Genomic DNA, 11,847 nt, shown 5'->3' with positions numbered 1-11,847 from the left:
TTCGGGTGAGCAGAGAGGCTCCGTCTCCTTCCAGCGGCGCGCAACGGGCACGACGGAGCCCGGCGGCGGCTCGGGCGGGGAGGCGGAGCGCTGCGACCGCAGGAGGTGGAGGAGGACGAGGAAGCGGGCGTGGAGCCCGGGGAGCCCGAGGAGGGCGGAGCGGCGGTGGGCGGGCGCGGGGCGGTGGCAGCCGGGGAGGGAGCCGGGCGCCCCGCGGCCCATTCGCGAGCCGTAGCGGCGGCGGAGCGGAGCGGCCGAGCCGCGATGAAGCCGAGCCCGGCGGCGGGCGCCGCCGCGGCGGGGCCGGGGTTGGGACAGGCGGCGGGGGGACCCGATGCTCGCTGGAGGGAGAAGGGCGAAGCGGAGGCGGAGAGGCAGCGAACCCGCGAGCGGCTGGAGGCCACGCTGGCCGGGCTGGGCGAGCTGGAGTACCTGAGGCAGCGGCAGGAGCTGCTGGTGAAGAGCCTCCTGCTGCGGAGAGCCCCGGGAGCTCAGGGCGGCCGCGGGGAGCAGCAGGGCGAGGGGCCGCCGCCGCGCAGTCTGGAGGAGAAGTTCCTGGAGGAGAACATCCTCCTGCTGCGGCGGCAGCTGGTGAGCCGGGCACGGGGGGCTGGGGCGGGGAACGTCGCCGTGTCCCGCGGCACCGAGCCGGTCCGGGGGGTGCTGCGGTGCTCCCCGGGGAGTGCGTGCCGGGCACCGTTATCCCGCCGGCCGCCCGTCCCAGCCGTGCCCTCTGCTCGCAGCATCCCTCGGGGACGCGCCCCGGCGACATACGGGCGCAGGACGCCGGCACTGCACGGCACGGCACGGGACGGGACGGGAGCGCCGGCGTTGGAGCGGCTCCCGGCGGAGCACGGCGGCGGCCCCGGCTCTGGCGGAGGTTCCCTCCTCGCTTCGGTTTGGTTCCCTGAGCCGGGCTGGCGGCTGCCTGGCCCGACTTCCATTCAAGGCAAGAGATGCGCTCCCGTTGCCTTGAATGGAAGTTAGAAACGAGCTCCTGGGTTGGAACCCCGAGAGGAGGTAACGAGCGCTCGGGCACGGCCAGGATCGGGCGCCTTAAAAGAAGGGATGCTTTTGTTGGGAAGGCGCTTTGTAGCTGGTGTGGGAAGAGATGGAAGGCGGCAAGAAGCAGCAGATCATTTTTCAATGAAAATAGCGTACAGCTGTGCCTGGCCTTCTTTTGTGCACGGCTCAGCATTTGCTTTCACCGAGGGAGAAGCAGGACTGCGTGATTTATTTGCTTGATTCCCCCTCCCCCCCCCCCCACCCCCTTTTTAATTTCTGTTATATCTTGGCTTCGTTTGGCTTTGGCACATTAACTGTGCCATTTCAGGAATGATTTCCCTCTTGACAAATGCCAGTGAAACGGTCTTGCTGCTCACTCAGTAAGGGATGCCAAAGAGCCGTACTGAAGTACCAGGGATGCACTGCTCAAAGAAAAGAAGGATCCTTGGTAGTGATCCATTCATGCACTTGACATTGCGGACTGGGACCAACCACGCTGCTGGTTGGGGATGCTGGTGGCAGTAGGTGGCGCAGAGTCACCGCCCAAACCCCTCTGCTCTGAAAGGTGGGCAAAGGTTGGCTCGCCCCTTTGGTTTTCCAAGGATGGTGTTCAGTGCCAGCGCAGCTTCAAATGGCCTCGTTAATACTGGCAGCGTTCGCTTTCCCTTTGCCCAAGGGTTGGCCCAGCCCCGGGGAAAGGCTGTCCTTGATTTAATGGGTTTAGAGCATCAAAACTCTTTGCTCTGAGCGTATCAGAGCACCGCTGGGCTCAGATCAAATGGTGCACTTAGGAAAAAAGGAGAAACCTTCCTCCCGTTTCCCTCGTTTTCCCCAAAGCCAGAGCAATTAAAGAGTATGAAGCAGAACAGGTGATGGATAAGCAATACTGTAAGACACACAGGGAAACTGATTGCGTTGACCGTGGGTTAATGAGTGCCTCACAAAATCATTTCTTACTGCTTATTTTATGCCATCAAATTGCCTTCGTAAATAGCCCTAAAGTTCATCTCCCAGCAATTTGGTACAACTATAATGGGAGAAGAGGAAGAATGACTCTCTGTTGCGCTGCTAAACTAATAAAAGGGCTGCAGTCCCAGCTCTGGGAATCCTGCTGCCTATATGGTGGAACATGGCCTTACACTGCAGCAGAACGAGGCGGTTCCCTCAAGACAGACACTTGTTGGCAGAGCCGTTCCATCCCATTGTGTGAACAGATGCGTGCTCTGACTTGCATCACTGTGCTGGTGAACGTCCCCTGTTACATTGGCAAGGCTGTATTTTCACTGAAGGAACCCATTTTGTATGCACAGGTCTGGTTATACCATATCATACAGAACAGCTTTGTTATTACAGCTGTGTTCTTGCAACAGAGCGCTTTGCCAGCCCAGTGTATTGTGGGGCATGCTCCTTATGTAGAACTGGCTGGAAGAGGCTGGAGTGGAGTGCCTGCATAATTCTTCAGTTAAGCATTTATCCAGAGTGCCTGTCTAGAATGTCAGGACTTTCTCCTGTTTTTATTATTTTTTAAAGAACGAGGCATTCACATGACCCTGAATGCAGAAGCCGGTTGTCCTTGGAACCCCTTCATGCCTGCCCCACTGAAGGAACGGATGTTTGCCTTCTTGTTTTCCAGAACTGCTTGAGGAGGAGGGATGCTGGCCTATTAAATCAGTTGCAAGAGCTAGATAAGCAAATTAGTGACCTCCGTCTGGACGTGGAAAAAACGACAGATGAACACCTTGAGACAGACAGTCGTCCAAGTTCAGGTGAGGCCAATGGTCAGCAGGATGGAGCCTCCCATGGTACCTGGAATTAAGCTGCCTGCAGTTCTTAGTGTTGCCATCACGAACATCTATAGCACGTTCACGCTCTGATTATTAGTGCCAACTAGGAAAGTTCACCCGCTGCTGGACAGGTTGCTGTTTGTAGGCAACATGTTTGGAGAAGTGTTTCAGGCTTAATTAGATTTTTGGTGTTTGGGTCAATTTTTTCTCAAGGCCACCCACAAAACTTCCAATCCTCCTGCATATTAGAAAGGAGATTGCAGGAAAAATGGTGAAAGGAAGCACCAACAGCGGAGGAGAGATGTCAGAGTTGATCTTGTAACCAGATGGAGTGCTGAATCTAATAATTTAATCCCCGTTGTATTGAATTTCATTCTGTTCTGACTGTGTTGGAGCCAGTAAATGGTATTTAACTGTGGGGAACCTTCCATAGAGGATCTAGGCTTGTTCTGACAGCATTGAGGAGGGGAGGACCTACCAACCAATCACTTGCACTGTTAAAACCATTGCTTAGTTCTAATTTGAATTTGACTCGTTCCCATACTGATTTGTCAAATGCTTCTTCCCTGTAGACTAAGATCTTTCTAGTGCCAAGCCTTTTCTCCTCTTGGAGGTGCTATACATTTTAATTCCCAGGCTTTTTTGATGAGCTAAACAGGTCAGTTCATTAAGTCATTTGTTTCAAGGCATTTTTCCAAGCTCTTAAATAGTTTTATGGCTCCATTCCAGTTTTTTAGCTTTGTTTTAAGCTTGCTAGATTTGAGGACTAGGCACACTGTTCTAATGTCTTTCTTACCACTGCCATGTAGGCTGGTGAAGTCATTTCCCACCTGCTACTCATTAGTCTCTTTGTACATCCAACAATCTCATTAGCCTTTTTTTGGCCATACCATTAAGCTTGATTGAGCTACTTTTCCATGCTGACTAAGTCCTTTCCAGGAGTATCGTTTTCCAGGTTGCATCCTCATTCTGTAGACATGCCCAGAATTCCTTTTTCCTAAATGTACAATTTAAATCTTGTTTATAGTGTGTTGCATTTTTCTTAAGTCGACCCCATTTACCTGGAAATTTTCCTGCCTGCACTCCTTTCATGTCATCCTAAATATTACGCCTACGTCCAGAACTTTGATGAAAATAATGGATAGCATTGGGCCTAACTCTTGGCAAAGATCTGTAGTCAAGTGATAGCTGGGGAGTTTGTGTTGGAAGGTAGAATACACTGTTATATGAGTGGGCTGGCCAACACAGCCTTGAGCCTTCTTGCTAAAATCTGTAATCCCCTGTTAAGGTTAAAACCTCAACCCCTGTAAAAGCTTAAAAAAAATAGTTTAAGATTTCATATGCTGAGCAAAGTTGTGTTCTTTTAAGTGCTTTACTATTAAACAGAATTCTTTGTAGCAGTAAGGATATTACTAAATTGTGCGCTGTTTTTTTGGACGACTGAATGAAATCCCCGTACTAATGGCAAGAGTAAGCCAACATCAACATGAGCTGCACTGCCTTTTTAGTGGCACAAATGGTAACTTTATGTAGACGTAACTAATATAAATGCAAACTCTTATTTTTGTAGGGTTTTATGAGCTGAGTGATGGAGCTTCTGGATCGCTCTCCAATTCGTCTAACTCTGTCTTCAGTGAGTGTTTATCCAGTTGCCATTCTAGCACTTGCTTTTGCAGCCCTTTGGAGGCAACACTGAATATCTCAGATGGACGCCCTAAATCTGCAGGTATAGTAAAAGCAGGTCGAATACATCATACTCCAGGAGGTGGCTTTGGCTTTGGAAATACTGCCTCAGGAGTATCTGGGTTGGATTAACCCTTCTTCTTTCCATTTGATGTGCTGTGCTCTGAAAAGATTCCAGTGCCTATCATGTACATTTGTTGCAAAGAAGGACCGTTTCTTCTCCACTGCTTCATCTTTGCTTGTGAATCTGCCCCTCTAAACACATGAAAATAGCACGTAAAAGTATGGCAGCTGCTCCACCCAGCAGAGGGCAGTGGTACATATACACAGAAACACATTAGTCGGCTAATTTCTCGTGATTTCTTTAAGAAAAGCATTTTTACTAAATAGCAATAATTAAAGGTACCTCTGCAGCCATGCAATATAGTTGTACCGTGGTCGTTACTGATAGTGACTGAGTAGGGAGCTAGCTGCAGGCCACAAGTCGTTCTGTTTGCAGCAGTCTTTTGTTCAGTTCTGATGGTCCTCAACACCCAGGTGACCATATTGAGCTGTGTTCTCCATTTATATGTTAGAGATGAATAGACATCATGAAGAGAGTAAAAGTACTTTGTCTCTTTGGCAGAGAGCTGTTGAATTTCCTTTGACGTTAGGCTGAAGTTGCAGTCTTTAACGTGTATGACAGTAAAATAGGAAGGCCCCCTCTGTCTGTTGTCCAGGAAGGACACTTCAGTAGGACTTCTGTGACTGAGCATTACTGGTTGACATCGCAGCTATTCTCATTCAGAAGCCTTAGTCCAGTCTGGGTTGTGGAGGATGCTCCTAACCATAGTATTTCCAATTTCCATTCTGCTCTTTAAGGTTAACTTATAGTGAATTTTTTGTGAATCGAGGATAAAATACTTCAAGCTCTTCTGACTCAGAAATGGGAAAATTCAGCCTGGGATACATTGATTCTGAGATGCTGAGAACTCCTCTAAGTTATCCTTTGAGCAGCTTGAGGTAATTTAATGTTCCCTGTTGAAAGGTATATCAGCCAAACATAAAAACATGCACCAGGCTTTCCAGCAGATTACTTTGCTATTTTTTTTTTCCTGTATGCAACACTAAAATCTGAAGCTCTCGTTAATCATGCTGTCTCACTTATAGGAATGAAATTTCTCAGTCTGGCATGTTTCAAAGGAGTCTTTTTGGCAACATTTCCTGACTCTGATATAGAATTTAGGAAATGTGGGAAAACTGGGAGGTGATCTGGAGGAAGTTCCTGTTCCTGACTTCCCTATTCTTTCTCTCCTGCCCACACAGGAACATCATCGCTATCAGCTAATTTCATCAAAGTATGTGAGACCTCTTTTGAAATAAGCCTAAGATAAGTAGCAAGCACTGAGCAGTCAAATTTGAGCACTCTGGCTGAAGTTTCTAGCCCAAGGGTAGAAAACAGAACTGACAATGATCTGCCAGGATCATTCAGGTTGTCCCCCTAACCAAGAAGTCCAAACGAACTAGGCCTTAATAAAATCATGATCTTAGGTGCTTGGATTGAAACCTTGCTACTAAGGTTGCTTATATCCAACATAAGTGCCTTAGTTATTAAACCTGACTCATGCATCTTGAAAGGCACTGGATTTCTCTTAAAGAACTCTCTTTGCAGAGCCAAGGCCTGGATACTGGCTGTATTGACCTGCACTCCTTGTACTTGCGTGGAAATATTAGCCTGTTTCCCATTCTGTAATTCTTTGTTGTTCAAAGTGAACACCTGTTACTGACATTATTACAATTATAAAATAGGTATGATGCTCATATTAATAATCTGGATTTTCTTTTATATCCTGAGATATACCTGGAAAAATATGGAAGTGAAATCTGTCAATAAGCTTGAAGCAGTTCATTGCTCTCTTGTCTATGTTTTCATGATTCCCTTTGCATTTATCAGAGTGAAATATAAAACTCTTGCATGCTGAGGCCCACAGTGAGTTATACAAGTGACTGTGTAACACAGAGACATGGTTTCTTAGCGTCTTGGATGTAGAACAGGAAGCTCTCAGCAGCCTGGACCCAAGAGGGCTCTGGGTTTTATTTTTTCAGTGAAGAAGTCGTGTTGGCACAAACCCTCCATAGATGCAGTTAGGAAGAAACCCTCACCCTTTTACAGCTGTTGAGCAGCATCCCTGAGTGCGAGGTTTCTCCTGTTTGAACAGCAGCGCTGCAGTGAAAACATTTGTGTAGATGAGTCCGGTGCCCCTGACAGCATGTGAAAAGCAGCAGAACTGTCACTGGCAAGCTCTAAACTCTTCTAAATGCCTTTCAGATCTCATAGGCTGGATGGATTATAATAAAGAAAGCCAACGTGAGGACCAGACCGCGGGCTCTGTCTGTCGCTCTTTGTCCACACCGCACTCAAATTCCCTCGATGTCGTTGCAGATGTCCACCCAAAGTACCAGTGTGATCTGGTGTCTAAAAACGGGAGTGACGTCTACCGGTACCCCAGCCCACTCCATGCGGTAGCTGTGCAGAGTCCCATGTTCCTTCTCCCTGTGACTGAGAACCCCCAGCAAGAAGAGGAGAGGCTTGGCTGTGACATTACCGATGTTTGCGCCACATCTGAAACAGACTCAGGAAAAGCAACCGATGCCTTTCTCCCGCCGGGCTCCTGGCCTGCCTCGTGCCCGTCTGCCAGCAAGAGGATAGACGGCTACATCTTAAGCCTGGTTCAGAGAAAGACTCACTCTGTAAGGACTAACAAACCAAGGACAAGTCTCAACGCCGATCCCACCAAAGGGATCTTGCGACATGGCAGCATGTGTGTCAGGCAGACTGCCGGGGTGGTTTCACACAGTAACGTCGTAAACCTGAAGAGCGCGAAGCAAGTGAGCTTGCCATCCAGCGGGGCAACTGCTTCTGACAACACGGCTCCTTCCCCGCTCAAGCAGAGGCCAAGGGAAGCGGGTGGCGAGCAGGTGGAGAGCAGAAAGGTGCTTTTGCCGGCGGCTTTTCCATCCAGCGAACTCCAGAGCAAGCATCAGCCGCGGGGTGCCAAGGCAGTGCCTCCAGAGCTCAGCCGACACGCGGTGGCTGCCACGGGGGATGTCCCCAAGGAAGGCAGCCAGCACTTCGCTGCATCTCCCAAAGAGAGCCCGGGGAAGCCGGTGGTGCTGCAGCCAGAGACCAGGGTCAGCCAGCCTCCCAAAAAGGTCCTGCTGAAGGGCAGCTCGCAGGCGGCTCACTCATCATCGCCTCCTGTGGAGGAGAGGCCCGCGCTGGACTTCAAAAGCGAGGGCTCTTCCTCTCAGAGCCTCGATGACGGATTGCTGGTGAATGCCCAGTACATCCCAGCCCAGCAGCAAAGCGTTAAGCTGCACAAAGGCACCAGGAACGTCAAGATTTTGAAAAGCTCTGCGCTGAAGCACAGGCCACACCTCGCCAATGGGCTTGAGAACGGTGCTCAGGCCCTGCGGGAGAAAGGCAAGCCCATCAGCAAGAAGTGCCGCTTTCCTGATGAGTTGGATACAAATAAGAAACTGAAAAAGCCCTCCTCAAGGGGGAAGCGCGGCGGCGGCGGCCTGCAGCCAGAGTCAGGCCTCCAGGGGCGGCCAACCGGCCTGCATAAATCTGTGGTGAGGTCGCACGGACACGGCCGGGAGGTGGTGGTGGCCAAACCAAAACACAAGCGGGCCGACTACCGCCGGTGGAAGTCCTCGGCGGAGATCTCCTATGAGGAGGCCCTGCGGAGGGCAAGGAGGAACCGGAGGGATGGTGTAGGAGTCTACGCTCAAGTTCCTCTGCCATACGTCAGCCCGTACGCCTACGTGGCCAGTGACTCGGAGTACTCGGCAGAGTGCGAATCTCTGTTCCACTCCACCGTGGTGGACACGAGTGAGGACGAGCAGAGCAACTACACGACGAACTGCTTTGGAGACAGCGAGTCGAGCCTGAGTGAGGTGGAGTTCGTCGGGGAGAGCACCACCACCAGCGACTCCGATGAGAGCGGCGGTCTCATTTGGTCCCAGTTTGTCCAGACGCTCCCCATCCAGACCGTCACCGCTCCGGAGCTGCATGAAAACGCAGCAAAGGCCTTTGTCAAAATCAAAGCCTCCCATAACCTCAAGAAGAAAATCCTGCGCTTTCGGTCAGGCTCCCTCAAGCTCATGACGACCGTCTAGTGGAGTGACTTGGTGGAATGTATCTGTTTCTGCTTTGGGAAGCAAGGTGCTTTTGTGTACATATTTCCACAGATTTTTTTTTTTTTATACAAATATTTAAAACTTAAGGTAAATTATGTCGCTTGTCTTCAGAACTGGGGTGGATACTAGTGCCTTTTAAATGGAAATAAAAGACCATTACACTTGTTTAAAAAACCATAACGCTGCCATTTCAGTGGTGAACAGCCTCCAGTGCATGGTGTCAGAAGGCTTTGAAAGAAAGGCTCGTGTTTTTGGGAATGGATCATCCTTGCCTAGATTTTTCCAATTCTGGGTCTTATACAGGGTATCAACAGCTTAAGGTCGTACATTTTTAGGGGGAGATGGGGAGGGAGTGTGGGTAGTCTGAATGTTTTCGCTTGTCCCTTTCTGCTGCTCTTGGTGCCACATCTTGAACTTGTTCCTCCTGACAGTCCAGCCTGTTTTGTTTCTTTTTCTTGTTGATTCTCTTCTTGAAGCTGGCCCCGTCCTCCCCCAGCCTTCTCCCACGAGGAAAGGGCTCCTTTCTCCAAGGTTAAGTTGCCTTCTTGGGAGTGCACTCTGCTCTGATTTCCTGGGAGTCCCAGTGCGGACTGTGGTGGTGTTTGAAATAAACTGTTGGAGCAGCTGACCAAGGCTTAGTAACTTCAGTATATTGTGTAAAACTGCTTTTGAAAAGAGAAACAAACCATATGCATGTCACGTGCATGATTATCAGTAGTTTTAATATTCCTGTTGATGTCCAATTTACTGTACATCATCAATGGCTGTTTTTATATATATATATCATTGTGTAAATTAATATAACACATCATATGCTGTAATAAACAGTCTGTTTTAGTATTTTTTTTACGTTTGTTACATTGGGACAGACTCAATCTATGGTTTTGTATTGGCGTTGTCACCACCTCAGTGTCTCTTTAATGTGGCCTGTTAACATTCCCTGGAATTCGGTCGTGCAGGAAATGGAGCAAGTTTAAAATGTTGCTGTGTGTGTGTTTGGTGCTTTGAGAGAACTGGATAGCCATGGCTGCTCTTGTTCTTTCAGTGACTTGGATTTTTTAAGGGCAGGATGGGACTGAGAACACTTCTGAAACCTACTGTAGGGAACCTGTTTTAGCAGGGTGTTGGACTGGATGATCCCAGAGGATCCTTCTGCAATTCTGCAATTCTTCAGGGCGTTGCTTATGAGCAGCTTGCGTTGTGGAGCAGATGGAAATGTAATATTAATCCTCCTCGCTTCAGGGTGCTTGAAGACCTTGGTTAGTACAACTGAAGGGCAGATGGTAGGGTGCTGTAACCAAATGGATCGGTGTAACGCAACAGGTGTGCCTCTGAAGTCGTTGGTTAATGGATTGCCCAAAGTTGTGTGCTCAGGGTGCTCCACCCGGCCAAGGAGAGTGTAGGCTTGGTGTAGCTGGTAGGAATTCCTGAGGTGTGTGTGCAGCCCGTTTGGTCCATAGCAAGATCAGCAGAGCAGATACATTCTTCCGTGGTTCCTCTGTGTCCTGCTGTCACCCACTGTAAGGCAGAACAGTACTTTCTCAGGTTTCCTTCTGTATCAAATGTGGGAAGGAGAGATTCACCAAGAATTAAATGTCTCTGTGAACAGCTTCTAAGGCAGTGGTAACAGTTTTTCTAAGTGGTGGATTTCATCTTCTTGACTTGCAGGGCATAGTGAATCCCTGCCTGTTAGATGTCTCTCATATTACATACTTCCTATTACGTTCTGTAAGGGGCCATGCAGTATGGTCACAAGTTTTTTTGAGTACAGGAACCTCAAAAGTCCTTTCATTTCCATCTCCTATGACACAGGAGAAGCTGTAACTCACCTTAGCTGGTCTTAACCATCCTGTAGCTTTACACGTGGAAGGGCAGCCTGCATACATATAGAAAACATAAAATGTTATATATAAGTATATACATTTTATATATTAATATAGAATAGTTATTCCAGCAATTGCTGGACAATGGCTGCCACTACAGAGAGGGGAGAGGGGAAATGTTTGTTATTCAACACAGTTCTGCTGAAGCTGAGCGCAGCTCAATACATCCTGTTAATAACTGATGGGTGTTATATCAAACAAAGGGAATGTCAAGAAGCTTGTCAAACCTAGTGGTTTCTTTCCTAGAATATCTCTTAATCATGCCACATAATCTCTCTTCAAGCAAGAAAACCACGTGCAAATCCCTGTAAATCTCCTCAAAGGTGCAGCAGAGAAGAGCTGCAGACATGCAGTCTGTGTCTGGTGCTGTAAAGGAACTGCTGGTGGGAAGACAACCTGACCAGTGGCTTTGGAAAGGCAAGTTCTAATTGCAGTGCTGTAATGCATTGTCTCTGACCAGCTGAAGGAGGCTGGTTTCCAAAAACAAGCTGCTGAATAGTTTCTGTTTTGATAATGGAGTGAAAGAAGAAGAAAATAACCGCCTAAATATCACTAAGACTGTATCAGCTGCAACCAGTGCATTCTGTAGCACTCTCATGGAATAGCTTAATACCAGATGGGGAATTGTGCTGATGGTATCTCTTTCAATTGCATCTAATTCCTTTCCATTTGCAGAAGGAATTTTCTTTTTCCTACATGATTTAGGTAAGCATCCCAAATCATTTAAACAGGCCTTCATTTCCCCCCTCCCCCGCCCTTCCTTTCCCCTCTTCTTCTTTTTTTTTTTTTTTTTTTTTTTTTTAATAAAAGGTCTTAGAGTGCTGGAAAAGCACTTGATATCACAGCACATTCTCTTCTCTGGTTCCAATTTAGGAAACACACCTCTGTTAGTAAGTTTTTGCAATACTAGGTTGAAAAACATCTGCAAATCTTGGAGACCAGTTGAATATCTGGCACTTCTTTAAGCTACCTGGCTTTCCAGCTCTGCAGCCTTGAGCCCTTACCAGTGCATCTTTCATAATATTCATGTTTTAATTATCGCCAGTGCTTATGGCAGTCTTTGAAAGTCAGAAGCTGTGAGGTTTGTCTTCAGTGCCCTGGGGGCTATTTCAAGGGGAGGAACAGTTGTGAGGATGGTTGGGTTTATACCCCTATTATGCTTCATGAGCACAGCAAACACTTAGCAAGAGCAAACCCCTTTAGCTGGGTTCCTTGTGATTTAGGTTATATAGTGTTGCTGTACACCTCACAGGCGTTCCCTGATGAGGTGCTTCAGAGGGAGTCTATCCAACCTGTACAAGCTTTCTAGT

General features: G+C 48.3%; 1 protein-coding gene across 3 annotated transcripts; it reads left to right on the top strand.

Annotated features, from left to right (window-relative positions):
• Nucleotides 1-224: 224 nt before the first annotated feature.
• On the top strand, nt 225-9,494 carry DACT1 (dishevelled binding antagonist of beta catenin 1). 3 transcript variants are annotated; one of them, XM_040701129.2, is made up of 4 exons: nt 225-591; nt 2,639-2,771; nt 4,360-4,422; nt 6,781-9,494. In XM_040701129.2, the coding sequence occupies exons 1-4, from the start codon at nt 265-267 to the stop codon at nt 8,631-8,633; spliced, it is 2,376 nt and encodes a 791-aa protein (XP_040557063.1). In that variant the 5' UTR covers nt 225-264; the 3' UTR covers nt 8,634-9,494. The 3 variants fall into 3 exon arrangements, with proteins under 3 accessions (XP_040557063.1, XP_040557064.1, NP_001038157.2); XM_040701130.2 differs by having other exon boundaries at nt 4,360-4,515; nt 6,895-9,494; NM_001044692.2 differs by having other exon boundaries at nt 4,360-4,515.
• The last annotated feature ends 2,353 nt before the right edge of the window (nt 9,495-11,847 follow it).

Source organism: Gallus gallus, chromosome 5, assembly GCF_016699485.2.
Source record: "Gallus gallus isolate bGalGal1 chromosome 5, bGalGal1.mat.broiler.GRCg7b, whole genome shotgun sequence".
NCBI classification, from domain to species: Eukaryota; Metazoa; Chordata; class Aves; order Galliformes; family Phasianidae; genus Gallus; species Gallus gallus.
The sequence above is the reverse complement of the archived record's forward strand: the minus strand, read 5'-3'. Positions and strand labels throughout refer to the sequence as shown.